At 41.8% G+C, this 23,637-nt stretch overlaps 1 protein-coding gene and 5 non-coding genes across 6 annotated transcripts; 5 read left to right on the top strand and 1 right to left on the bottom strand.

Moving 5' to 3' along the window:
• The first annotated feature begins 2,050 nt into the window (after window positions 1–2,050).
• Window positions 2,051–2,124, top strand: trnat-agu. The gene has a single exon. It is a non-coding gene; the product is annotated as a tRNA-Thr (tRNA).
• Window positions 2,125–3,221: 1,097 nt separating this feature from the next.
• Window positions 3,222–3,295, top strand: trnat-agu. The gene has a single exon. It is a non-coding gene; the product is annotated as a tRNA-Thr (tRNA).
• Window positions 3,296–4,363: 1,068 nt separating this feature from the next.
• Window positions 4,364–4,437, top strand: trnat-agu. The gene has a single exon. It is a non-coding gene; the product is annotated as a tRNA-Thr (tRNA).
• A 1,071-nt stretch (window positions 4,438–5,508) lies between these two features.
• trnat-agu lies at window positions 5,509–5,582 on the top strand. The gene has a single exon. It is a non-coding gene; the product is annotated as a tRNA-Thr (tRNA).
• Window positions 5,583–7,791: 2,209 nt separating this feature from the next.
• On the top strand, window positions 7,792–7,865 carry trnat-ugu. The gene has a single exon. It is a non-coding gene; the product is annotated as a tRNA-Thr (tRNA).
• A 5,174-nt stretch (window positions 7,866–13,039) lies between these two features.
• Window positions 13,040–23,629, bottom strand: LOC118557805 (periodic tryptophan protein 2 homolog). Its single transcript, XM_036128167.1, has 20 exons — window positions 23,490–23,629; window positions 23,049–23,161; window positions 22,363–22,457; window positions 20,439–20,538; window positions 20,204–20,347; window positions 19,997–20,132; window positions 19,694–19,923; window positions 18,464–18,607; window positions 18,309–18,379; window positions 18,095–18,231; window positions 17,865–18,013; window positions 17,612–17,759; window positions 16,548–16,698; window positions 14,981–15,161; window positions 14,752–14,899; window positions 14,567–14,675; window positions 13,782–14,066; window positions 13,544–13,694; window positions 13,390–13,464; window positions 13,040–13,312 (listed from the first exon to the last, which is right to left on the bottom strand). The coding sequence occupies exons 1-20, from the start codon at window positions 23,505–23,507 to the stop codon at window positions 13,150–13,152; spliced, it is 2,748 nt and encodes a 915-aa protein (XP_035984060.1). The 5' UTR covers window positions 23,508–23,629; the 3' UTR covers window positions 13,040–13,149.
• Between the last annotated feature and the right edge of the window lie 8 nt (window positions 23,630–23,637).

Genomic DNA, 23,637 nt, shown 5'->3' with positions numbered 1-23,637 from the left:
CCATCATCATAGTCAACTCAGACAAAACTCCAAACTAAGGCTCCATCCAAGTACCTCTATTGGGTAAGCACTCTTAGCCAAAGCGGAAGTGCGCCAGCGGTCGCCATGATAGGTGCTGTCCCAATAATGCAGTCAGCAAAGAAGGAGGTAGGAAAAGGAGCCTGTAAACTTCCTCTCACAGCTAGTTTTGCTTTGGAAACCTGCAACATCAATTACCAGCGCTAAGAAGCCTTAAAGTATTGCACAATCTTTGCTCGACATGACGTATAAGCAAAGCCCCTTTCACGGAATGTGCAGAGAGAAGATATGGCGTACTTTTTTGTTTCATTTTCGCAAGAATGTAGTCCTGGATTTTACTCCTATCATACTGTACATATACAATTCCATCAGGTCATGACATGATGGTCATTGTGGAGACAAAGTGTTTTAAACACAATGATATGAAGCAGTGCGGATCAGTTCTAAGATTTCTGCAGCGTACGAGCTAAAGCTTATGCTAACCTGAGCATAATTACTCCTTTTCTGGTGAATGATGAACATTATTAGGCAAATTAGTACCTGAACGTCATTGAAATATCTGATAAGACTTTGGTAAAAAATTTGTACTTTCAACCTTGGACAAGTTTCAGGAAAAACCGTGCTTTCCTTTTCAAAGCTTATTTCCATTGCTTTAGGTTTGTTTAAAATTCATGACGAGTTATTGGTATTACAAAGGTCGCCATACAAGCTGCTTTATCTTAGTAAGTCAAAGCACCTGGCTCTTAAAGAGAAAACAAATCTTAGTTCAACAATCAGCTTGATTTATTGGTTGCAAGAAGAAATTTACCACTTGTGTTGTAAATATTGAAGGCCATGAGTAATGGATTCCTTTTTATGGGTCCCCTCAATACTGGGAAAATGGACACTGACCAAATACTGAGGCGCTGTGGCTTAGTTGGTCAAAGTGCCTGTCTAGTAAACAGGAGATCCTGGGTCAAATCCCAGCAGTGCTTTTGGAGCATCCTTCATATTTAATGTAGACAGTGAGCCAAACTTCTTACCAGAAGGGTTGTGAGCTATGGTGTTTTAGCCTTAATTGAACTCCTGTCATAAAGCAGTCCAAAATTTAGCAGACAAGAATCTCTTCTCAAAAATCCATCATCATAGTCAACTCAGACAAAACTTCCAAACCAAGGCTCCATCCAAGTACCTCTATTGGGTAAGCACTCTTTAGCCAAAGCGGAAGTGCGCCAGCGGTCGCCATGATAGGTGCTGTCCCAATAATGCAGTCAGCAAAGAAGGAGGTAGGAAAAGGAGCCTGTAATCTTCCTCTCACAGTAGTTTTGCTTTGGAACCTGCGACATCAATTACCAGCGCTTAGAAGCCTTAAAGTATTGCACAATCTTTGCCCGACATGACGTATAAGCAAAGCCCCTTCACGGAATGTCCAGAGAGAAGATATGGCGTACTTTGTAGTTCATTTTCGCAAGAATGTAGTCCTGGATTTTACTCGCATCATACTGTACATATACATTTCCATCAGGTCATGACATGATGGTCATTGTGGAGACAAAGTGTTTTAAACACAATGATTATGAAGCAGTGTGAATCAGTTCTAAGATTTCTGCAGCGTACGAGCTAAAGCTTATGCTAACCTGAGCATAATTACTCCCTTTTCTGGTGAATGATGAACATATAGGGCAAATTAGTACCTGAACGTCATTGAAATTTCTGATAAGACTTTGGTAAAAAATTTGTACTTTCAACTTGCACAAGTTTCAGGAAAACCGTGGTTTTCCTTTTCAAAGCTTATTCCATTGCTTTAGGTTTGTTTAAAATTCATGACGAGGTACTTGGTATTACAAAGGTCGCCATACAAGCTGCTTTATCTTAGTAAGTCAAAGCACCTGGCTCTTAAAGAGAAAACAAATCTGAGTTCAACAATCAGCTTGATTTCTTGGTTGCAAGAAGAAATTTTACCACTTGTGTTGTAAATATTGAAGGCATGAGTATGGATTCCTTTTTATGGGTCCCCTCAATACTTGGAAAATGGACATTAACCAAATACTGAGGCGCTGTGGCTTAGTTGGTCAAAGTGCCTGTCTAGTAAACAGGAGATCCTGGGTTCAAATCCCAGCAGTGCCTTTGGAGCGTCCTTCATATTTAATGTAGACAGTGAGCCAAACTTCTTACCAGAAGGGTTTGTGAGCTATGGTGTTTTTAGCCTTAATTGAACTCCTGTCATAAAGCAGTCCAAAATTTTGGCAGACAAGAATCTCTCTCAAAAATCCATTATTATGGTCAACTCAGACAAAACTCCAAACCAAGGCTCCATCCAAGTACCTCTATTGGGTAAGCCTCTTTAGCCAAAGCGGAAGTGCGCCAGCGGTCGCCATGATAGGTGCTGTCCCAATAATGCAGTCAGCAAAGAAGGAGGTAGGAAAAGGAGCCTGTGAAATCTTCCTCTACACAGCTAGTTTTGCTTGTGGAACCCTTGCGACATACAATTTACCCCGCGCTATAGAAGCCTTAAAGTATGCCACAGATCTTTTGCCTCGGACTGATGTCATAAGCAAAGGCCCCTTTCACGGAATGTGCAGAGAGAAGATATGGCGTACTTTGTAGTTTCTTTTCGCAAGAAGAATGTAGTCCTGGATTTTACTCATCATCATACTGTAACATATACAATTCCATCAGGTCATGACATGATGGTCATGTGGGAGACAAAGTGTTTTAAAACCAATGATTATGAAGCAAGTGCGGATCAGTTTTTTATAGATTTCTGCAGCGTACTGAGCTAAGCTTATGCTAACCTGAGCATACTTACTCCCTTTTTCTGAGTGAATGATGAAACATTATTAGGAAATTATTACCTGAGTACCTGAAATCATTGAAATATCTGATAAGACTTTGGTAGAAAATTTGTACTTTCAACTTTGCACAAGTTTCAGGAAAACCGTGGTTTTCCTTTTCAAAGCTTATTCCATTGCTTTAGGTTTGTTTAAAATTCATGACGAGGTACTTGGTATTACAAGGTCGCCATACAAGCTGCTTTATCTTAGTAAGTCAAAGCACCTGGCTCTTAAAGAGAAAACAAATCTGAGTTCAACAATCAGCTTGATTTCTTGGTTGCAAGAAGAAATTTTACCACTTGTGTTGTAAATATTGAAGGCCATGAGTAATGGATTCCTTTTTATGGGTCCCCCTCAATACTTGGAAAATGGACACTTACCAAATACTGAGGCGCTGTGGCTTAGTTGGTCAAAGTGCCTGTCTAGTAAACAGGAGATCCTGGGTTCAAATCCCAGCAGTGCCTTGGAGCGTCCTTCATATTTAATGTAGACAGTGAGCCAAACTTCTTACCAGAAGGGTTTGTGAGCTATGGTGTTTTTAGCCTTAATTGAACTCCTGTCATATAAGCAGTCCAAAATTTTGGCAGACAAGAATCTCTTCTCAAAAATCCATCATCATAGTCAACTCAGACAAAACTCCAAACCAAGGTCCATCCAAGTACCTCTATTGGGTAAGCACTCTTTAGCCAAAGCGGAAGTGCGCCAGCGGTCGCCATGATAGGTGCTGTCCCAATAATGACAGTCAGCAAAGAAGGAGGTAGGAAAAGGAGCCTGTAATCTTCCTCTCACAGCTAGTTTTGCTTTGGAACCCTGCGACATCAATTACCAGCGCTTAGAAGCCTTAAAGTATTGCACAATCTTTGCCCGACATGACTGTATAAGCAAAGCCCCTTCACGGAATGTCCAGAGAGAAGATATGGCGTACTTTGTAGTTCATTTTCGCAAGAATGTAGTCCTGGATTTTACTCACTCATACTGTACATATACATTTCCATCAGGTCATGACATGATGGTCATTGTGGAGACAAAGTGTTTTAAACACAATGATTATGAAGCAGTGCGGATCAGTTTCTAAGATTTCTGCAGCGTACGAGCTAAAGCTTATGCTAACCTGAGCATAAGTACTCCCTTTTCTGGTGAATGATGAACATTATTAGGTAAATTAGTACCTGAACGTCATTGAAATTTCTGATAAGACTTGTAGAAAAATTTGTACTTTCAACCTTGCACAAGTTTCAGGAAAACCGTGGTTTTCCTTTTCAAAGCTTATTCCATTGCTTTAGGTTTGTTTAAAATTCATGACGAGGTACTTGGTATTACAAAGGTCGCCATACAAGCTGCTTTATCTTAGTAAGTCAAAGCACCTGGCTCTTAAAGAGAAAACAAATCTGAGTTCAACAATCAGCTTGATTTCTTGGTTGCAAGAAGAAATTTTACCACTTGTGTTGTAAATATTGAAGGCCATGAGTAATTGGATTCCTTTTTATGGGTCCCCTCAATACTTGGAAAAATGGACATTCACCAAATACTGAGGCGCTGTGGCTTAGTTGGTCAAAGTGCCTGTCTAGTAAACAGGAGATCCTGGGTTCAAATCCCAGCAGTGCCTTTGGAGCATCCTCATATTTAATGTAGACAGTGAGCCAAACTTCTTACCAGAAGGGTTTGTGAGCTATGGTGTTTTTAGCCTAATTGAACTCCTGTCATAAAGCAGTCCAAAATTTGGCAGACAAGAATCTCTTCTCAAAAATCCATCATCATAGTCAACTCAGACAAAACTCCAAACCAAGGGCTCCATCCAAGTACCTCTATTGGGTAAGCACTCTTTAGCCAAAGCGGAAGTGCGCCAGCGGTCGCCATGATAGGTGCTGTCCCAATAATGCAGTCAGCAAAGAAGGAGGTAGGAAAAGGAGCCTGTAATCTTCCTCTCACAGCTAGTTTTGCTTTGGAACCCTGCGACATCAATTACCAGCGCTAAGAAGCCTTAAAGTATTGCACAATCTTTGCCCGACATGACGTATAAGCAAAGCCCCTTCACGGAATGTCCAGAGAGAAGATATGGCGTACTTTGTAGTTCATTTTCGCAAGAATGTAGTCCTGGATTTTACTCGCATCATACTGTACATATACATTTCCATCAGGTCATGACATGATGGTCATTGTGGAGACAAAGTGTTTTTAAACACAATGATTATGAAGCAGTGCGGATCAGTTTCTAAGATTTCTGCAGCGTACGAGCTAAAGCTTATGCTAACCTGAGCATAATTACTCCCTTTTCTGGTGAATGATGAACATTATTAGGCAAATTAGTACCTGAACGTCATTGAATATTCTGATAAGACTTTGGTAGAAAATTTGTACTTTCAACTTTGCACAAGTTTCAGGAAAACCGTGGTTTTCCTTTTCAAAGCTTAGTTCCATTGCTTTAGGTTTGTTTAAAATTCATGACGAGGTACTTGGTATTACAAAGGTCGCCATACAAGCTGCTTTATCTTAGTAAGTCAAAGCACCTGGCTCTTAAAGAGAAAACAAATCTGAGTTCAACAATCAGCTTGATTTCTTGGTTGCAAGAAGAAATTTTACCACTTGTGTTAGTAAATATTGAAGGCCATGAGTAATTGGATTCCTTTTTATGGGTCCCCCTCAATACTTGGAAAATGGGACACTGACCAAATACTGAGGCGCTGTGGCTTAGTTGGTCAAAGTGCCTGTCTAGTAAACAGGAGATCCTGGGTTCAAATCCCAGCAGTGCCTTTGGAGCAGTCCTTCATATTTAATGTAGACAGTGAGCCAAACTTCTTACCAGAAGGGTTTGTGAGCTATGGTGTTTTTAGCCTTAATTGAACTCCTGTCATAAAGCAGTCCAAAATTTTGGCAGACAAGAATCTCTTCTCAAAAATCCATCATCATAGTCAACTCAGACAAAACTTCAAACCAAGGCTCCATCCAAGTACCTCTATTGGGTAAGCACTCTTTAGCCAAAGCGGAAGTGCGCCAGCGGTCGCCATGATAGGTGCTGTCCCAATAATGCAAGTCAGCAAAGAAGGAGGTAGGAAAAGGAGCCTGTAATCTTCCTCTCACAGCTAGTTTTGCTTTGGAACCCTGCGACATCAATTACCAGCGCTAGAAGCCTTAAAGTATTGCACAATCTTTGCCCGACATGACTGTATAAGCAAAGCCCCCTTCACGGAATGTCCAGAGAGAAGATATGGCGTACTTTGTAGTTCATTTTCGCAAGAATGTAGTCCTGGATTTTACCTCACATCATACTGTACATATACATTTCCATCAGGTCATGACATGATGGTCATTGTGGAGACAAAGTGTTTTAAACACAATGATTATGAAGCAGTGCGGATCAGTTTCTAAGATTTCTGCAGCGTATGAGCTAAAGCTTATGCTAACCTGAGCATAATTACTCCCCTTTTCTGGTGAATGATGAACATTATTAGGCAAATTAGTACCTGAACGATCATTGAAATATCTGATAAGACTTTGGTAGAAATTTGTACTTTCAACCTTTGCACAAGTTTCAGGAAAACCGTGGCTTTTCCTTTTCAAAGCTTATTCCATTGCTTTAGGTTTGTTTAAAATTCATGACGAGGTACTTGGTATTACAAGGTCGCCATACAAGCTGCTTTATCTAGTAAGTCAAAGCACCTGGCTCTTAAGAGAAAACAAATCTTAGTTCAACAATCAGCTTGATTTCTGGTTGCAAGAGAAATTTTAAACCACTTGTGTTGTAAATATTGAAGGCCATGAGTATGGATTCCTTTTTATGGGTCCCCTCAATACTTGGAAATGGACAATTGACCAAATACTGAGGCGCTGTGGCTTAGTTGGTCAAGTGCCTGTCTAGTAAACAGGAGATCCTGGGTTCAAATCCCAGCAGTGCCTTTGGAGCATCCTTCATATTTAATGTAGACAGTGAGCCAAACTTCTTACCAGAAGGATTTGTGAGCTATGGTGTTTTTAGCCTTAATTGAACTCCTGTCATATAGCAGTCGAAAATTTTAGCAGACAAGAATCTCTTCTCAAAAATCCATTATCATATGTCAACTCAGACAAAACTCCAAACCAAGGGCTCCATCAAGTACCTCCATTGGGTAAGCCTCTTTAGCCAAGCGGAAGTGCGCCAGCGGTCGCCATGATAGGTGCTGTCCCAATAATGCAGTCAGCAAAGAAGGAGGTAGGTAAAGGAGCCTGTAATCTTCCTCTCAAAGATAGTTTTGCTTTGGAACCTGCGACATCAATTACCAGCGCTAAGAAGCCTTAAAGTATTGCACAATCTTTGCCCGACATGATATATAAGCAAAGCCCCTTCACGGAATGTCCAGAGAGAAGATATGGCGTACTTTGTAGTTCATTTTCGCAAGAATGTAGTCCTGGATTTTACTCGCATCATACTGTACATATACATTTCCATCAGGTCATGACATGATGGTCATTGTGGAGACAAAGTGTTTTAAACACAATGATTATGAAGCAGTGCGGATCAGTTTCTAAGATTTCTGCAGCGTACGAGCTAAAGCGTATGCTAACCTGAGCATATACTTACTCCCTTTTCTGGTGAATGATGAACATTATTAGGCAAATTAGTACCTAACGTCATTGAAATATCTGATAAGACTTTGGTAGAAAATTTGTACTTTCAACTTTGCACAAGTTTCAGGAAATTTGTGGTTTTCCTTTTCAAAGCTTGTTCCATTGCTTTAGGTTTGTTTTAAAATTCATGACGAGGTACTTGGTATTACAAAGGTCGCCATACAAGCTGCTTTAATCTTAGTAAGTCAAAGCACCTGGCTCTTAAAGAGAAAACAAATCTGAGTTCAAACAATCAGCTTGATTTCTTGGTTGCAAGAAGAAATTTTACCACTTGTGTTGTAAATATTGAAGGCCATGAGTATTGGATTCCTTTTATGGGTCCCCTCAATACTTGGAAAATGGACATTCACCAATACTGAGGGCTGTGGCTTAGTTGGTCAAAGTGCCTGTCTTGTAAACAGGAGATCCTGGGTTCAAATCCCAGCAGTGCCTTTGGAGCATTCTTCATATTTAATGTAGACAGTGGAGCCAAACGTCTTACCTAAAGGGCTTTGTGAGCTATGGTGTATTTTAGCCTTAAATTGGAACTTCCGGTCGTATAGGCATTCCAAAATTGTAGCAGACAAGAATCTCTTCTCAAAAAATCCATCATCATAGTCCAACTCAGGACAAACCTTCCAAACCAAGGCTCCATCCAGGTACCTCTATTGGGTAAGCACTCTTTAGCCAAAAAGCGGAAGTGCGCCAGCGGTTCGCCATGATAGGTGCTGGTCCCAATAATGCATAGTCAGTCACAAGAATGAGGTAGGTGAAAGGAGGCCTGTCAATCTTCCTCTAGCCAGCTAGTTTTGCCTTTGGAACCTTGACAACATCAATTACCAGCGCTAAGAAGCCTAAAGTATTGCACAATCCTTTGCCTCGACATGACGTATAGCAAAGCCCCTTTCCACGGAATGTGCCAGAGAGAAGATATGGACGTACTTTGTAGTTCATTTCGCAAGAATGTAGTCCTGGATTTTACTCTCACTCATACTGTACTATTACAATTCCATCAGGTCATGACATGATGGTCATTGTGGAGACAAAGTGTTTTAAACACAATGATTATGAAGCAGTGCGGATCAGTTTATAAGATTTCTGCAGCGTATGAGCTAAAGCTTATGCTAACCTGAGCATAATTACTCCCTTTTCTGGTAATGATGAACATTATTAGGCAAATTAGTACCTGAATATTATTGAAATTCTGATAAGACTTTGGTAGAAAATTGTACTTTCAACCTTGGCCAAGTTTCAGGAAAACCGTGCTTTTCCTTTTCAAAGCTTATTCCATTGCTTTAGGTTTGTTTAAAATTCATGACAAGGTACTTGGTATTACAAAGGTCGCCATACAAGCTGCTTTATCTTAGTAAGTCAAAGCACCTGGCTCTTAAGAGAAAACAAATCTGAGTTTCAACAATCAGCTTGACTTTCTTGGTTGCAAGAAGAAATTTTACCACTTGTGTTGTAAATATTGAAGGCCAGAGTAATGGATTCCTTTTAATGGGTCCCCTCAATACTTGGAAAATGGACACTAACAAAGGACTGAGGCGCTGTAGCTTAGTTGGTCAAAGTGTCTGTTCTAGTAAACAGGAGATCCTGGGTTCAAATCCAGCAGATGCCTTGGAGCGTCCTTCATATTTAATGTAGACAGTGAGCCAAACTTCTTACCAGAAGGGTTGTGAGCTATGGTGTTTTTAGCCTTAATTGAACTCCTGTCATAAAGCACTCCAAAATTTTGGCAGACAAGAATCTCTTCTCAAAAATCCATTATTATGGTCAAACTCAGACAAAACTCCAAACCAAGGGTCCATCCAAGTACCTCCATTGGGTAAGCTCTTTAGCCAAAGCGGAAGTGCGCCAGCGATCGCCATTATGTGCTGTCCCAATAATGCAGTCAGCCAAAGAAGGAGGTAGGAAAAGGCGCCTGTAATCTTCCTCTCAAAGATAGTTTTGCTGGAACCCTGCGACATCAATTACCAGCGCTAAGAAGCCTTAAAGTATGCACAATCTTTGCCCGACATGACGTATAAGCAAAGCCCCTTCACGGAATGTCCAGAGAGAAGATATGGCGTTACAAGAAGAAATTTTACCACTTGTGTGTAAATATTGAAGGCCAAGAGTAATGGATTCCTTTTAATGGGTCCCCTCAATACTTGGAAAATGGACACTAAACCAAATACTGAGGCGCTGTGGCTTAGTTGGTCAAGTGTCTGTCTAGTAAACAGGAGATCCTGGGTTCAAATCCCAGCAGTGCCTTTGGAGCGTCTTCATATTTAATGTAGGACAGTGAGCCAAACTTCTTACCAGAAGGGTTTTGTGAGCTATGGTGTTTTTAGCCTTAATTGAACTCCTGTCAATAGCAGTTGAAAATTGTAGCAGACAAGAAATCTCTTCTCAAAAATCCATTATCATAGTCAACTTAGACAAAACTCCAAACCAAGGGTCCATCCAAGTACCTCTATTGGGTAAGCCTCTTTAGCCAAAGGGGAAGTGCGCCAGACACAATGTATCGATAGTAGAAACATTGATCAGCAACGCTGCTATTGGCTGTTCAGCATGGCCAAATGAACGCCTTCAGTTTTTCTCCCAAGCAGAACACAAGCTTTTAATGGAAGGTTATGCCGAATTTGAGTCTTTAATTAAAACGACAGGTAACACCTCAAAGTCTGTTAAAGCCAGGAGAGAGGGTTGGCAAAAACTAGCAGACAAATTAATGCGTAAATACTGTCCCATGGTAGATGTTTCTATCACTTTCTACAGTATGAATTGTTGCATTTTAATAATCTCATATTTTCTTTGTTCTTTTCAGAGCCTCCACAGGGACCCACTAGAACATGGGGACAAGTAAAAGTGAAATACAAGAATATTCTACAAAATGATAGCCTTTAATTATTATACTTAATTTTAAAAAGGCATTTGTTAGGTCAAGAGATCCAATTTCGGCGTCATTTCCTTAGACACTGGTAAGGACACGTGCAAACACGTGGGAATTTTAACAAAAAAAATTTCATTATTTACAAAAAATTAAATTCTTCTTTTCCAAGTCATCCACAGTTTACACGGTAAAACTGTATTGCTCCGTGTCTACATAATCCATCCATAGTTTTTTCTAATACAATATATGGCTCGACAGGAAGCAAGCCTTTCAAAGTAAAACTAAACTTCACAATAAAATGGCCTGAACAAATCTTCTTACTGAATACGATAAAATAAAAAACAAACCATCATACAAATAACTTAAATATTTCTTTTTAAAAGCCACTGTTAAATGATGTTTGTCTGTTTATACAGCCACCAAGAAAAATCTCTCTACAATTACACTGTCGCGCTGCGCTAAAGGATCCTGTCCTATTGCGCAATACGCGATTAATTCGAAAAGCTCTGAAATTATTATTGCACCTTCCGCAACAGTGCGCCGTAAATGCTGCTAGGTGGGAAAAAGTACAAGTACTTGGTTACGTACTTAGTACAATTCCGTGTATCTGTACTTTACTTAAGTAGATTTAATAATGGCTACTTTCTACTTTTACTCCACTACATTTAACAGTAAGTATCTGTACTTTCTACTTCACTACATTTCTATACAGCGTTTCGTTACTCGTTACAATCCAAGACGCATTTAGTTTTTTGATTTGTTCGTTAGTTTGAAAGTATCCAATGGCGAGAGCAGAATCAGTCCGCTGAACCAATCCAAAGCGGGAAATAACCATTAGGCCTCCCTCAAGAAGAGCAGCCACAGTACGCAGGACCTGCAGAATCATTAACTCCCAGAATGGGAAAATTCTATTCCATATACAGAGGCTACAGAACTTTATGTGGCTGTTCCAAGTTGGACTCCTCTTCCTTGATTGAATGTCCTCAGCCCCTTTCTGTTAAGAGTTCTCTCAAAATAGCTGGCAAAAAAGTTAAGTTCATGTTTTGTTAGGACAAAAGACTAGATGTTTCCAAATCGCTTGATGTTTGTTAGGTCAGTTTAAAGTCCCTTTTTTCAGGGAAACAATTTTCTTTTGAACGTGTTTATTTTGAATTAAATAAAACATTTCAAAGGTATAATAATTTCTCTCATTTTGCCTAATTACAGTAACCCTGCAGGTCATCCCTGGAATTCTGATGCATAGAATAAAATATCTAAATCTAACTGTCACAGGGGGTAAACACAATAAAAAATGCTTTATCTGCAGCATTGCTCATAAATGGTACATTACTGATTTATTAAACTAATACGATAGGTACACTTAAGGACATTATATAAGCCGTTAGGTATTATGGTTGGCAAGTACTTTTACTTTTAATACTTAAGTAGTTTTAAAAGCTTGTACTTTCTTACTTTTACTTTAAGTAAATAATAATGTGGTACTTTGACTTTTACTTGAGTAAATTTTTGTCTGTGTATTTGTACTTTACTTAAGTACATTGTATGAGTACTTTCTCCACCACTGGCTACGACAGACTTCCCATCTCCTCCGCTTATAAAGCTGCGATCTAATCCTGTTTACATGAAATAAGCCTGCTCTCGCGCTTAAACTTGCGCACATGTCGCTATGACAACAAGTCCAGGATGAGTTTCGAAGAACCAAACGACCCAAGATCATGCCAGATCGTCAACAATCAAATCCAGCTGAGTTAGCGACGTACAAAGAACGGGCCCCTGGAGGCTAGTTCACATGAATCCGTGACATTTGCATGAAATAAATCCAATGTTGCTATTGTTTTGACAGAGCGGCTGACAAACTGTTGAAACATTAAAAGACAGAAGCATAATAAAATAACCAGATTTAGCCTCAAACACCGCTGCGGACTCCGGGAAGCAGTTTTGGCAACAACTGATGGTGGAATGTAAGCGGTTGGAAATATACTGATAATCTAGCAGAGGACGGAAACCTACTGTCAACAACTCAACATTCCAGTTACAGAGATGACACTTCACAGTCACATGTCTTAGAGTACATCATCTGTTGTTCAAAAGCACAGCCAATCCACCTTCTTTGCTTTTGCCGCTCCCCTCCAAACCTCTGTCAGCTCGTATGGTCAGATGGTGGCTGGAGTTGGGGACATGACCTTATAGCCATGTCTTAGTGAAAACTGCATTCCCAGCTGGGTCCTTGTTTTGCGTTGGTCTTTCCAGCTTGGCATTGTGTTAACACTTACCTGCTATGTTTCCTCCTAAGTGGTGTCATATATCTTTCTTACATTAGTTCCTCAATTTAGAACAAAATGGGCCTATGGTTATTGTTGATGTCCTTCAAACTTGGTATTATGGTTTACCTTAAATGTTTGCATGTTGCTGACTTTACTTCCCCAACGTATAAGGTGCTAATGAAGACCACTGCTGTTGTCTTTCTGCCTTTAAGCAAACCTGCTACTTTACCTCTTAAATGGGGCAAATATTTAACTCTGTCACACCTTAAATAAAATTAGGAAGCAAAGTCAGAAATATACAGTCATTGCTGTAATCTTTCAAACCCGGTGCTGGCTGCTATCCCGTTCTAAATCCTAATCTTAGACTGATTTCTATATTTTTAAAGAAATAATCCCATCTTTGAGTGTGTTGGGTTAAATTTTTATTTCAGGTATAAATAATGTCAGAATTTGATAAAGATCATCCAAAAGGATAAAATGACTAAAAGTCAAAGACACAACAAGATGAGTTTATTTTAAAAAAAAAAACTGCTTACAATTAATATTTAAAAGTGGAAAGAAATAATCTTTTACAATGAATCATTGTATTGGACACAGACTACAGCATCATTTCTGATTCCTCTATAGAAGCCTCGCTCATCTCCTCAGACATCTCTTCCTCATGTTCCTCATGTTCCTCCTGCTCCTCAGCGGGCCTCTTTACGCCCTTCTGCTTTGAGAGTGCCACGGCGTAGCGGATGTTATACATGTTGAAGTCACATCTGTAAGGAAAATATCCATGAAACAATTAACCCGATTCCAGTAGGGACAGAAATACAAGAGAAATTTGGAGACTTACAGCTTGGCCAGATTGTCAAAGTGTCTCTGGATGCTCTTCTGCAGCGACTGCAATGTTGGGAGTATGGAAGCAGACCTGGAGACCATTGAAATCCAAGAATTATCATCAACGGATAAATTCAGGCAGTGGCATGAGTCAGGAAATGTGTTGTTACCTGTTCTTAAGTTTCTGCCCATGCAGCATGAGCAGGTTCTGGGCCCAGGTCATGTAGAACTGCAGGTGACTCGACTTCTCCAAGCAGGTAGCGACAAAGCCCAGCAGCTTCTCCACGTAAATCTCAGGCAGAGAGCCACAGACCACTGGGACTAGAACATAAAACGCACACAAAGGATCTAAGTCTGGTTCTATAGGGTTTAAAGGTTGCAAACCTATGACAGGCGGATCAAACCCACTCTGCTCATGTGGCACCGTTTCCAGCACTTCCTGCTTCAGCGCATTTTCGTTCAGTCTGAACGCCAGGACGATGGCCGACGCCCACTCTTGGAGGCGGAGCTGTTTGCGGATGCTGCCCGGCGTCACGTCCAGGTCCAGGTCGTACGGATCGAAGACCAGAGATCCATCGAGGGAGTAGACCAGCAGGCCCTCAGTGGTGGTGGCTGCCCAGCTGCGACCCGTTGGAGAAAAGCGCAGCGAGCTGACTCGGATCTCGGGCTTGAAGTGACGAGAACTCATGTCCCCTTTTAGAACACAGCGAGTGAAAAAAAGAAATCAGAAGTATGATTTTTTTTTTCCATCCATTCACTCAATGATCAAAATTTATGCAAAAAAAATGGATAAAAAGAAGTGATCTAAATTGCTAAATTACAGCTAGGTGTGATAAAATGAGAAAAAATGAGGTTGCTGAGAAAGCAACCATTAGATGCTAAGGCTGCAGTAGACTGTCATGTTTTCAGCCCTGATTTAAAGGAGACATCCCAGGTTTTCAGGGAGTTTGTTCCAGAGCCGAGGAGCATAGAAGCTAAATGCTGCGTCCCCTGGTTTACTTCTGGGAACGCTGAGCCAACAGTTCTCAGACGGACTGAGGAGATCCACATGCCAGCAGCATTTTAGATGAGCTGTGGCATTAATCTTTTACGGAGATCTTTTCTGGTCAGTGAAAACTCATTTTAAGTTGACAGTCTACAACATCTGGGTATCCAAACATCAAAAACCCTGGGGGCTCAGCCTGGACTTGTACCTCTGCGGACTCCGGGCAGGCTAATGTCGACCCCATCTCCATCTCCGGCGCCCTCGTCCACCAGAGCCAGACTGCCAAACTCCGTCATCTTCCGTCTGTCCAGGAACTCCTGGAGGTGAAAGGAGCGATCACAAACACGAAGGGGTTCCTGCTGGGCGCCACTGTGAACGGACGCTTGCTTTTACCTCCATGGCGTCGAACGACAGGTTGCAGGAGATCTCAAACTTCTTGGTGAGCATCTGCTCAGCGACGTTGTAGATACAGACGAATTTTGAGTGGCCTCCCGCCAAAATAGACTCCCCGTCAGCAGAGTAGCAAAGAGCTGTGAAAGACCTAAACCACGAAGGTCCAGAGTTTAAAGACAAGCCGAGCGTCTACAGACGTGCAGCTGAGGTTTCAGGCATTTGCACTCACTTTCCTTTGGCGGACTGCTTGGCTGTGATTTTATCCGTGTCCTTGCGCCCCGCCTCCAGATCGTGCCGCCCGGCTATGGACCCGGTCTGTGCGGCCGTCTGGGGGTTCCAGAAACAGATTTCTCCGTTGAGGGTGGCCACAGCCAGCTCCTGGCCGTCAGGGCGGTACGTCACACACAGACCTGAGGAGAAACACACAGAGACGGGCGCTACATCATCCGAGGAAAATGAACACGGCGCATAAACATGTAGTTTAGGAGAGGAAAAAAAAAAAAACATTTACAGAACTTAAGTGTAGCTGCTGGTAAAAAATATAGACTTCCACTGTAGGATGATCTTCTGCAGGTTGTTTTTCTTTGTAAACCCATAATTCACTTATTTTTTGGCCAATATTGGGTGACTCATTGGGTAATTTAATGTTTAATTCCCCTCAAGAATGAAAGATTCAAAACTTTTTCTCAAATGTTCTATACTACCAAACGTGTTTTAATGCTTTTTATACTATTTTATTAGATTGTTTTATTTATTCAAAACAGACTAATCGCATAATTTTTGAGTATTTGTTTAGTAACAACTTTTTTTTAACTTAACTGACTGCATTTCTTTTTTCACTGCCCATTCTATAATTTTTTACCCAAATTTGGGTGATTTCATAATTTTTCAAAGAGTTGAAAATGAGCCACATTTTTTTCCCCATCATAACTGTGACTCAACACATTTTTAACAGCTTGAGACTCCATAAAATAAAATAAAATCACATTTTATTTTTGTGTTGAACATGGTGGGATTCTACGTTTTTTTCAACAGGCTCATAATTCATTTATAAATAAAATATGACCAAATAAAAATGTATTGATAAAAACAAAAATTCTAACTGCAAAAAACTTTCTGCCTCAAAGCTGATTTTAAGAAATTGATTTCACATTTTTTCTTAAACACACTGAATTATTCTAGAAACATTTGCAGTGATCCCAGAACTTTATTTACAAACCTGAACATTTACAGAATTACTGCCTCAGGGTTGTTGGAGTGATTCCCTTATAGCTTCCTCAACACTGAGTTATTCCACTTTTTTGTTTTACTTATAACGCTTAGTGATTCCACTTTTTGAATCCATAACCAAGCAAACCTGCAAATGCATATGTTTGTCTCAAATCTGCTAAAAATGTTTATGGATTAATTTTATTCCTAGAATTTTACAATTTATTAGACTCAAAATCAAGTAATTACATGTATGTTTTCTTATGAAAAACTTGGCATTAAGTTAATTTTTGCATTCAAACTGTGATTCCACACCTTTTCCATCAATTCTTGAATATTTGTTTTTCTGTAAATCCTTACAGATTACAACATTATTTGATTCCCTTATTGTGTCGGAATTGGGTCATCCCATATTTTCCTTCTACCCCCTTAGAAATAAAGATGCACTGTTAATTATAATGATATAGTTAATTTAAATAGTCAGCAACTGACAGGACTCTAACAGGCTTTCACTCTGGCGCCCTCTTTTGGCAGAAACAGTTAATTCCAGGGTTCTGCTTTTCTCTCCATGAGTTCTAGGAACTTACCATCCGATATCAGGGGGAGTGTTTCTTTAACCTGCCAGCTGTCCAGCATGTCCCACAGTCGGATGGTGCGGTCCCATGAAGCGCTAGCCAGGATGGACTGCACAGGACTGAAACACAGCGAGCTGACCGGACCCTCATGTCCTCCGAGGACCTGGTCAACGACAGAGAATCTCAGTCTCAGTTAGTCACATTTATTTATAAAGCACATTCCAGCAGCAAGGCGGTTTAAAGTGCTTTACATCATGAAAACATAAAAACATCATAAACATTGAAACGGTCACGGTTGTGAGACCAGTAACAGACATTACATTTTTTCAGGTGAAAACATCAATACAGCTCAAACATGTTGGTCACTGTTCCTGTTCTTATTAGATTAGATTAGATTCAACTTTATTGTCATTACACAGGTACAGGCACAAGGCAACGAAATGCAGTTTAGGTCTAACCCCCTTAGAAAGCCCAAAGCAGCTCTAAACAGCTGGGTGTTCTGTCTTGATTTAAAGGAACTCCATGTTTCGGCTGATTCGTAGTTTCCTGGAAGTTTGTTCCATGTTGGTGCAGCATAAAAACTAAATGCTGCTTCTCCATGTTTGGTTCTGGACATGCAGAACAGACCAGAACCAGAAGACCTGAGTGATCTGGAGGCTTGATACAGCAACAGGTCTTTAATGTGTGTAGGTGCTAAGCCATTCAGGGATTTATAGACTAACAGAAGTATTTTAAAGTGTATTCTCTGAGCTACAGGGAACCGGTGGAATGACTTCAGAACTGGGCTGATGTGCTCCATCTTCCTGGTTTTAGTCAGAACACGAGCAGCAGCGTTCTGGATCAGCTGCAGCTGATTTTTTGGGCAGACCTGTGAAGGCACCGCAGCAGTAATCAATATGACTAAACATAAACGCTTGCATGAGTTTCTCTAGATCTCGTTGGGTTCTTCTGAAGATGTAGCAGAAACAGCAGCGTAGAGCTTGTTGCATACTCCATGAGGACAGAGTTTTTTTCTTGTGGTCGGGGTGGGAACACCACAAAAAAAGTGCGTTAAACGGCTATAAACACGTTCCTACCTCAAGCAGTCTGCCTGTCTGCATGGACCAGAGGAAGATCTCAAAGGAATCCTGAGCTCCTGCGCTCACCAGCTCTCCGCTGACATCTACAGCAAGAGAGGAGAACTGCGCGGGTCGCGGCGACGTGAACGTCCTGAAGTTGCGGTACCTGCAAACACAAAGCTGCACCCTCACACCCTTTCGTCTCTCTCGTCGTCCGCTACGGACATTTGCTGTTTGCATTGTGGAAGCAGTCCGGCAGCGGGAAGGTCACCTGTGCAGGTCGAACGCCCTGACGGTGCCGTCCAGGGAAGCGCTGACGATGACGAAGCCGCTGGAGGTGAAGGTGACGTTGGTGACGCTGCTGGTGTGCTCGGTGAACGTGACGAAGCAGAGGCCGCTGTTGGTGTTCCACACTTTAACCTGAAGAAATAAACCCACAGCTCTGACATGGTCGCACTCAGGTGCCGGCGACTTTACGGTTCCGACATCTTCTGGACTCACTTTTCCGTCGTCCCCTCCTGTTACGACGTACTGTCCATCTGGGGAGTAAGCCAGCGAGGCCATGTTGTTGAAGTGACCCTGCTGCTTGAAGACGTACGATTCACTCTGCCACTCCCACACCAGCAGCTGGCCCATCCCTGAAATCATGTGTACACCTAGATTTTACACTTCTCCCAGATAAAACGATCACCAATAGACAGGAAGACCGTCTTACGAGAGCATCCAAAAGCGATCCAGTCTCCAGAGGTGTTCACAGCCACCGAGGCGATCCTTTGGTCTGAAATGCTGCAGGGGAACAGAAATCAGCAGGAAGTCAGACTCTCCAGGCGTTTCCTGGTCCAGCACCGTCTGATGATAAGAAGCAGCCACCTCAACGAGTGAATGAGGTTAAACTCCGGGAGTTCGTGCAGGTGGAAGACGCCAGAGGCAAAGCCGGTAACCAGGATGTGGGTCGGTCTGTGGTAGGCAGCAGCGGTCAGGTTGTTGAACTCCCCCTCTTTGTTGAAGAAGTGTCTGCAAGCGCAAAAAGTTCCAGTTTCTCAAGAAAAAATTAATCATTAGGAACACGTGAAATCAGACATGCCGTATTTTTATCTGTCCTATGGGTAAATATATCCAGCTATGGTCAAAGGTCTGCACATTAAAGCAAAGAACCCACTAACTGTGAAGCACAGTGGGTGCAGCATCATGCTGTGGGGTTTCACCGGCTGTAGTAATAAAAAGCAGTTTCCTGATTTTATGTTAAATGAAAAGTTAGAGGCTGAAAGGTTGAAAGAACTTCTAACCAGGAACGCTGGATTATAGGATGTCTGGACTGACCCAACAGCTGTGCAACGAGCTTCTATCTAGCTGCTGTTTGCTGGTCTTTATTCGTGCTAAATTAAAGGACGTCCCATTATCAGTCCATAGGGTTTAACTTTCCAGCTGCAGCAGCTTCAGCTCTTCTGGGAAGGCTTTCCAGAGGGTTTAACGCAGGTCTGTGGGAATTCCTGATCGTTTTTAAGAAGGCCATCTGTGACGACAAGGCCTGGGTCACAGTCTCCACTAATTCAGTCTGAAGGTCGTCTCTTGGGTCGGGATCAGGACTCTATGCAGACCAGTTCTGCAGACCTGGTATAGCCTGGTATAGCCTGGTATAGCCTGGTATAGCCTGGTATAGCCTGGTATAGCCTGGTATAGCAGGCTATAGCAGGCTATAGCAGGCTATAGCCTGCTATAGCCTGGTATAGCCTGCTATAGCCTGCTATAGCCTGGTATAGCCTGGTATAGCCTGGTATACCCTGCTATAGCCTGGTATAGCCTGCTATAGCCTGGTATAGCCAGATATACCCTGCTATAGCCTGCTATAGCCTGGTATAGCCTGGTAAGCGGTTGGAGCTTCTCCCACTGGAACAGAGGACACAGCTCCTGGACACCCCACCCTCCCACACCATAATATTCCCTCCCAACGTTACACTTTACAGGTGTTGTTCTCCTAGCGACGGTCAAAGGGTGAGCGAGGCTACAGATGGCAGGTTTTAGGTTTTAATGCTGTAACAGGGTCTGTATGGAACAATAGAAAACAAATGTAACAAAATAAAAGGAATAAATGAAACTTACTTGCTACTTTGCTTGTATCGCACGTTTTTAACCTTGTTCTTGTCTTTTGGAGCTTCAGCTTTGCCTCGAATCACCTCCCCCTCCTCTCCACCAACCCTCTCCTCGTCCTCGTCGTCCGTCTCTTGTCTCGGCGGTTTGGCTTCGCCGACGCTCGTCTTCAGAACCAGACCGTCCAGCTCGGTGTCACTCTCCCAGACGCACAGCGCGCCGTCCTGACTCACTGTGTAAAGCTGGACCGCCGCAGACGTGTTACCAGAAATGTGCAGCGCCACGTCGGCAGGTTAACAAAGGAAGCAAACATACATCCAAGCTGTCCTGCTCGAAGAAACAGCCCACGATGACGTCCTTGTGTCCACCCAGGGAGTAGTAGATCAGGTTGGCCCAGCGCTCCGCTCCAAACACCCATGTGGACATGTCTTTGCTGCCCACCGCAAAGCACCTGCAGGGGAAACGCCCCAAACATCACTGCCGCTCACACCTTTACCTTTCCTCCCAAACTCCTGTGCTCACTTGGAGTCGTCGGTCCAGTCAATGCAGGTGGTTTCGTCATACGGGCCGTAGTAGCTCTTGTCTAAAACGAAGGCGTTGAACTCCCGCTGCTTCCCAGGGGCGTGGTACATCAGCGCCACGTTCTCCTTCGTCACGACGAACTTCCTGAGGCGGGAAATCGGAGCGGGTTACCTCTGAAATCTGTGGACGCGTGATTAAGACCACGTTGGCTGAGTAGATGTTACGAGATCAGGACCTGCCGTCCGGTGAGAAGCGGACGCTGCTGACGGGCTTGTGGAAGTGGAAGTGATGAAGGACGGCTCGGGTGATGAGGCTGACCAGCAGCGCCGCTCCATCTGTTTGACGGAAAACGAACAAACCGCAGATCTGAACAGCGAACCCAAGATAGTTAGAGCGAAAGGTTTATGTGCTGTTAAAATGAGCCCCAGATGAATCCTTCTGAATTCTATCCTATTCCAACCCAGCAGGATTTTCCTGACTCTTTCAAACTTCAGCTAAAACCATGGTCACAAAGGGCATCTTATTGTCTAAATGCATCAGGAGAAATGACAAAAATCCCACATATAATATTGTCAGGGGTCTGCAGTTCTTGGCTACGTAGCAATTAATGGATAAAACACATCCTTTAGGTGTCCTTTAGATGGAAGAGAGTTACAGCAGTGAGAATTTGACTTTATTACGTGTTTTGGAGTTTATATGATCAAACTTTTCCCCTAAACTTTCAGGAATCTCACCATAGCGTTAAGTACCGGTCAAACTGTTTAATACATAGACTTCTTTGTTGGTTGCACTTTGCTCTTTATGGTCAACAAGGATTGATGTTCAACTCAAAAAGCTGTTCTCTTGAATAAGAATATTCTGATTAATAAAAAAAACAGTTCAGTTGTTTTAAATAGTCCTTGTTTACAAACATATTTATCTGCAGGCCATTTTTGTTGCTTATGGTTAATGCAGAGAAAAGTCAATCACGCTCATGGCTAAAATAAATCGCAATGTAGATTTTTGGCAGAACTGCACAGCCCTAATTAAAACAACTCAGAAACGGCTCTGGGAGGTGGCACATAAACTGAAGGCTACACTGGAGGAGCTGCAGGAGTTTCTGCACTGGTCGGGTTCTACGTGTGAAAACTATGCCTCTGTTCTAAGAGCCAGGGTTACAGGTTTGCCATAAGAAAGCCCCACAAGTCCAGCCCAAAGCCTCCAGCTTATCTAAAATACTGCAGCAAGAGTCCTGATGACAATTTCTCCTAACTTGATCTTCTCTTCACCGGTTCCCTGATAATCCAGAATAGAATTTAAATTCATCTTAAATATAAGGCTTTTAAGAGATTTTCAGACTCTCAGACTGCAGGTCTGCTGGTGGTTCCTAAAGTCTCTAAAAGTAGAATGGGAGGCAGATCCTTTAGCTATCAGGTTCCTCTCCTGTGGAACCAACTCCCAGTTTTGGTCCATGAGGCAGACACCCCGTCTACTTCTAAGACTAATCTTAAAACTTTCCATTGTGACAAAGCTTCTAGTCAGAGTGGCTCATGTTACCCTGAGCTACCTCTATAGTTATGCTGCTATAGGCTTAGGCTGCTGGAGGATATAATTACCTATTTCCCTCACTCTGTGATTTTCTCCTACTTTTATATATTATCAGCAATAACTGCTGTCACTAAGTGTGGTCTCTTGGTGTTAAAAATGAGTTGTTGCTATCCACTGTCTTGTTCAGGAGGAGGTATTACAGTAAACTCAATGACCTTTTGTCTATTCTTGCAATAATAGACTAAACACTATGCAATACCAAAAGAACACCACACATAGTATTACTTTCCTTCTTGTAGGACTGGGATTTTAATTCTGATGGATATAAATCAAGAGCAGTTCTAGTTAGCAGTCAGTGTCAGCCATGACCTACATCCATCAGATGGGATGTATGCTGGAAATAAGGTGGTCTATGTGTCAAAATGCAAATCTCAAATCACATCAGTTCAAGGGCCTTCACACTTTTGTCAGCCTTTTTAACAGATTTGATTGTTTTTTAGCTGAATTGTACAGGATACAGGCCCCGTTAAAATGCAAAACCTGGGAATGTTATATTCTTTTTCAGATTTACTGTTGGGTTTTGTGGTGTTAATAAAACTATCACACGTATTTAGACAAATAAATGTTTTTACCTTCATCGATCACTATGGCCAAGCTGCCATCGGGAGACACACCCACACACGTTATATTTTTGGTAGTAGAGATGGGCAACGTCTCAGACGTGTTACTGCAAAACAAAAACAAAAAATCTGTCAAATATTTATTTTTATTTTTACAGACACCTTAAAAATGTGACATTTGTACATATTTTCAGAATTCCCCAATTCAAATTTCCAGATTGCTCAGTCAGTTTCCCAGCCATTATTACGCTATTATTAAATATGAATGTTCACAATGGATCTTAAATATTCATACAGAGGTCAAGTTAAATATAGACTCTGCTTAAACAATATGTTTGATAAATTTGGACAAATGTGAATTGCTGCATACATAAATTAACTGGATTGAAGGTTGGACACTTAGTCACTTTAATGAACGGACGGACAAATAGATCCGTTTATGGATCAGTCGTTTGGTTAAGTGACCGAGCAATGTAAACATAAATAAAGTCAGACTGAGTATGTGAATTAAGAAATTATCCTTACAATGAAAAAAGGAAACACAAACACTTTTCCCATGCACATCCAAACCTGCAAAATCCGACAACTCCTTGTTCCAGCTGTTTTAGTCCACAGCATGTTGCCTCTTGTCTACAGATAAAGATGCCATGCCAGCTGCTTCACGAATCACAACAGTTTACACCCAGGCCATGACTTACTTTTTCAGGTCGAAGACAGAGACCCTGTTTCCCACTGGGCTGATCACAGCGTTTCCATCTTTGGAGAAGTTCAGGTTCCCCTGACGATAGACTGCTCCGAGCAGGTTGGAAAACTACAGAGAGGAGACGTGAGAGAGCCTGAATGCGAAGGGACGAACAGCCTCGTAGAACCCTACGAGAACTCAAGAACATCTGTCAACGCATCTGGATAGTTTCTTCTCAAAATAAGACAAGTTGATGCTGTTTTTTAAATATAAAATAAGGCCGATCCATTTATAAACACCAATGTTTTCTGGGAATAAATTATAAAACCTAACATTTCTTCACAAACGTATTAAAACCAGAATCAGAATCCTTAAAGCGACACTTTTCTAATGGGGCTTTGCTGATCCGTTCCGAAAACGTCTTAAACTGCGTCATTGATTGGCGCGAGGTACTTACCCTGTAAGCGAACTTCATGTTGACGAATAATCCTCAACTTTCATTCATTTATTCTTCACTTAACTGTTTTCTTCACCTCCTTAACAACACTATTAAAATATCACCACGCATGCCTCTCCTTTCTCTACACGTGGGTCCGCTTTGTTGA

Source organism: Fundulus heteroclitus, chromosome 24 (assembly GCF_011125445.2).
Source record: "Fundulus heteroclitus isolate FHET01 chromosome 24, MU-UCD_Fhet_4.1, whole genome shotgun sequence".
Taxonomy (NCBI): domain Eukaryota; kingdom Metazoa; phylum Chordata; class Actinopteri; order Cyprinodontiformes; family Fundulidae; genus Fundulus; species Fundulus heteroclitus.
The sequence above is the reverse complement of the archived record's forward strand: the minus strand, read 5'-3'. Positions and strand labels throughout refer to the sequence as shown.

Bases quoted from the DNA above. Each gene is read 5' to 3' on its own strand.
- LOC118557805 (XM_036128167.1), bottom strand. The intron at 20,133-20,203 runs GTGAGCACAGGA...TTTCCCCTGCAG, and splicing joins GACTGGACCGACGACTCCAA to GTGCTTTGCGGTGGGCAGCA. The intron at 14,676-14,751 runs GTAAAAGCAAGC...TTTCACCTCCAG, and splicing joins TGTCGTTCGACGCCATGGAG to GAGTTCCTGGACAGACGGAA.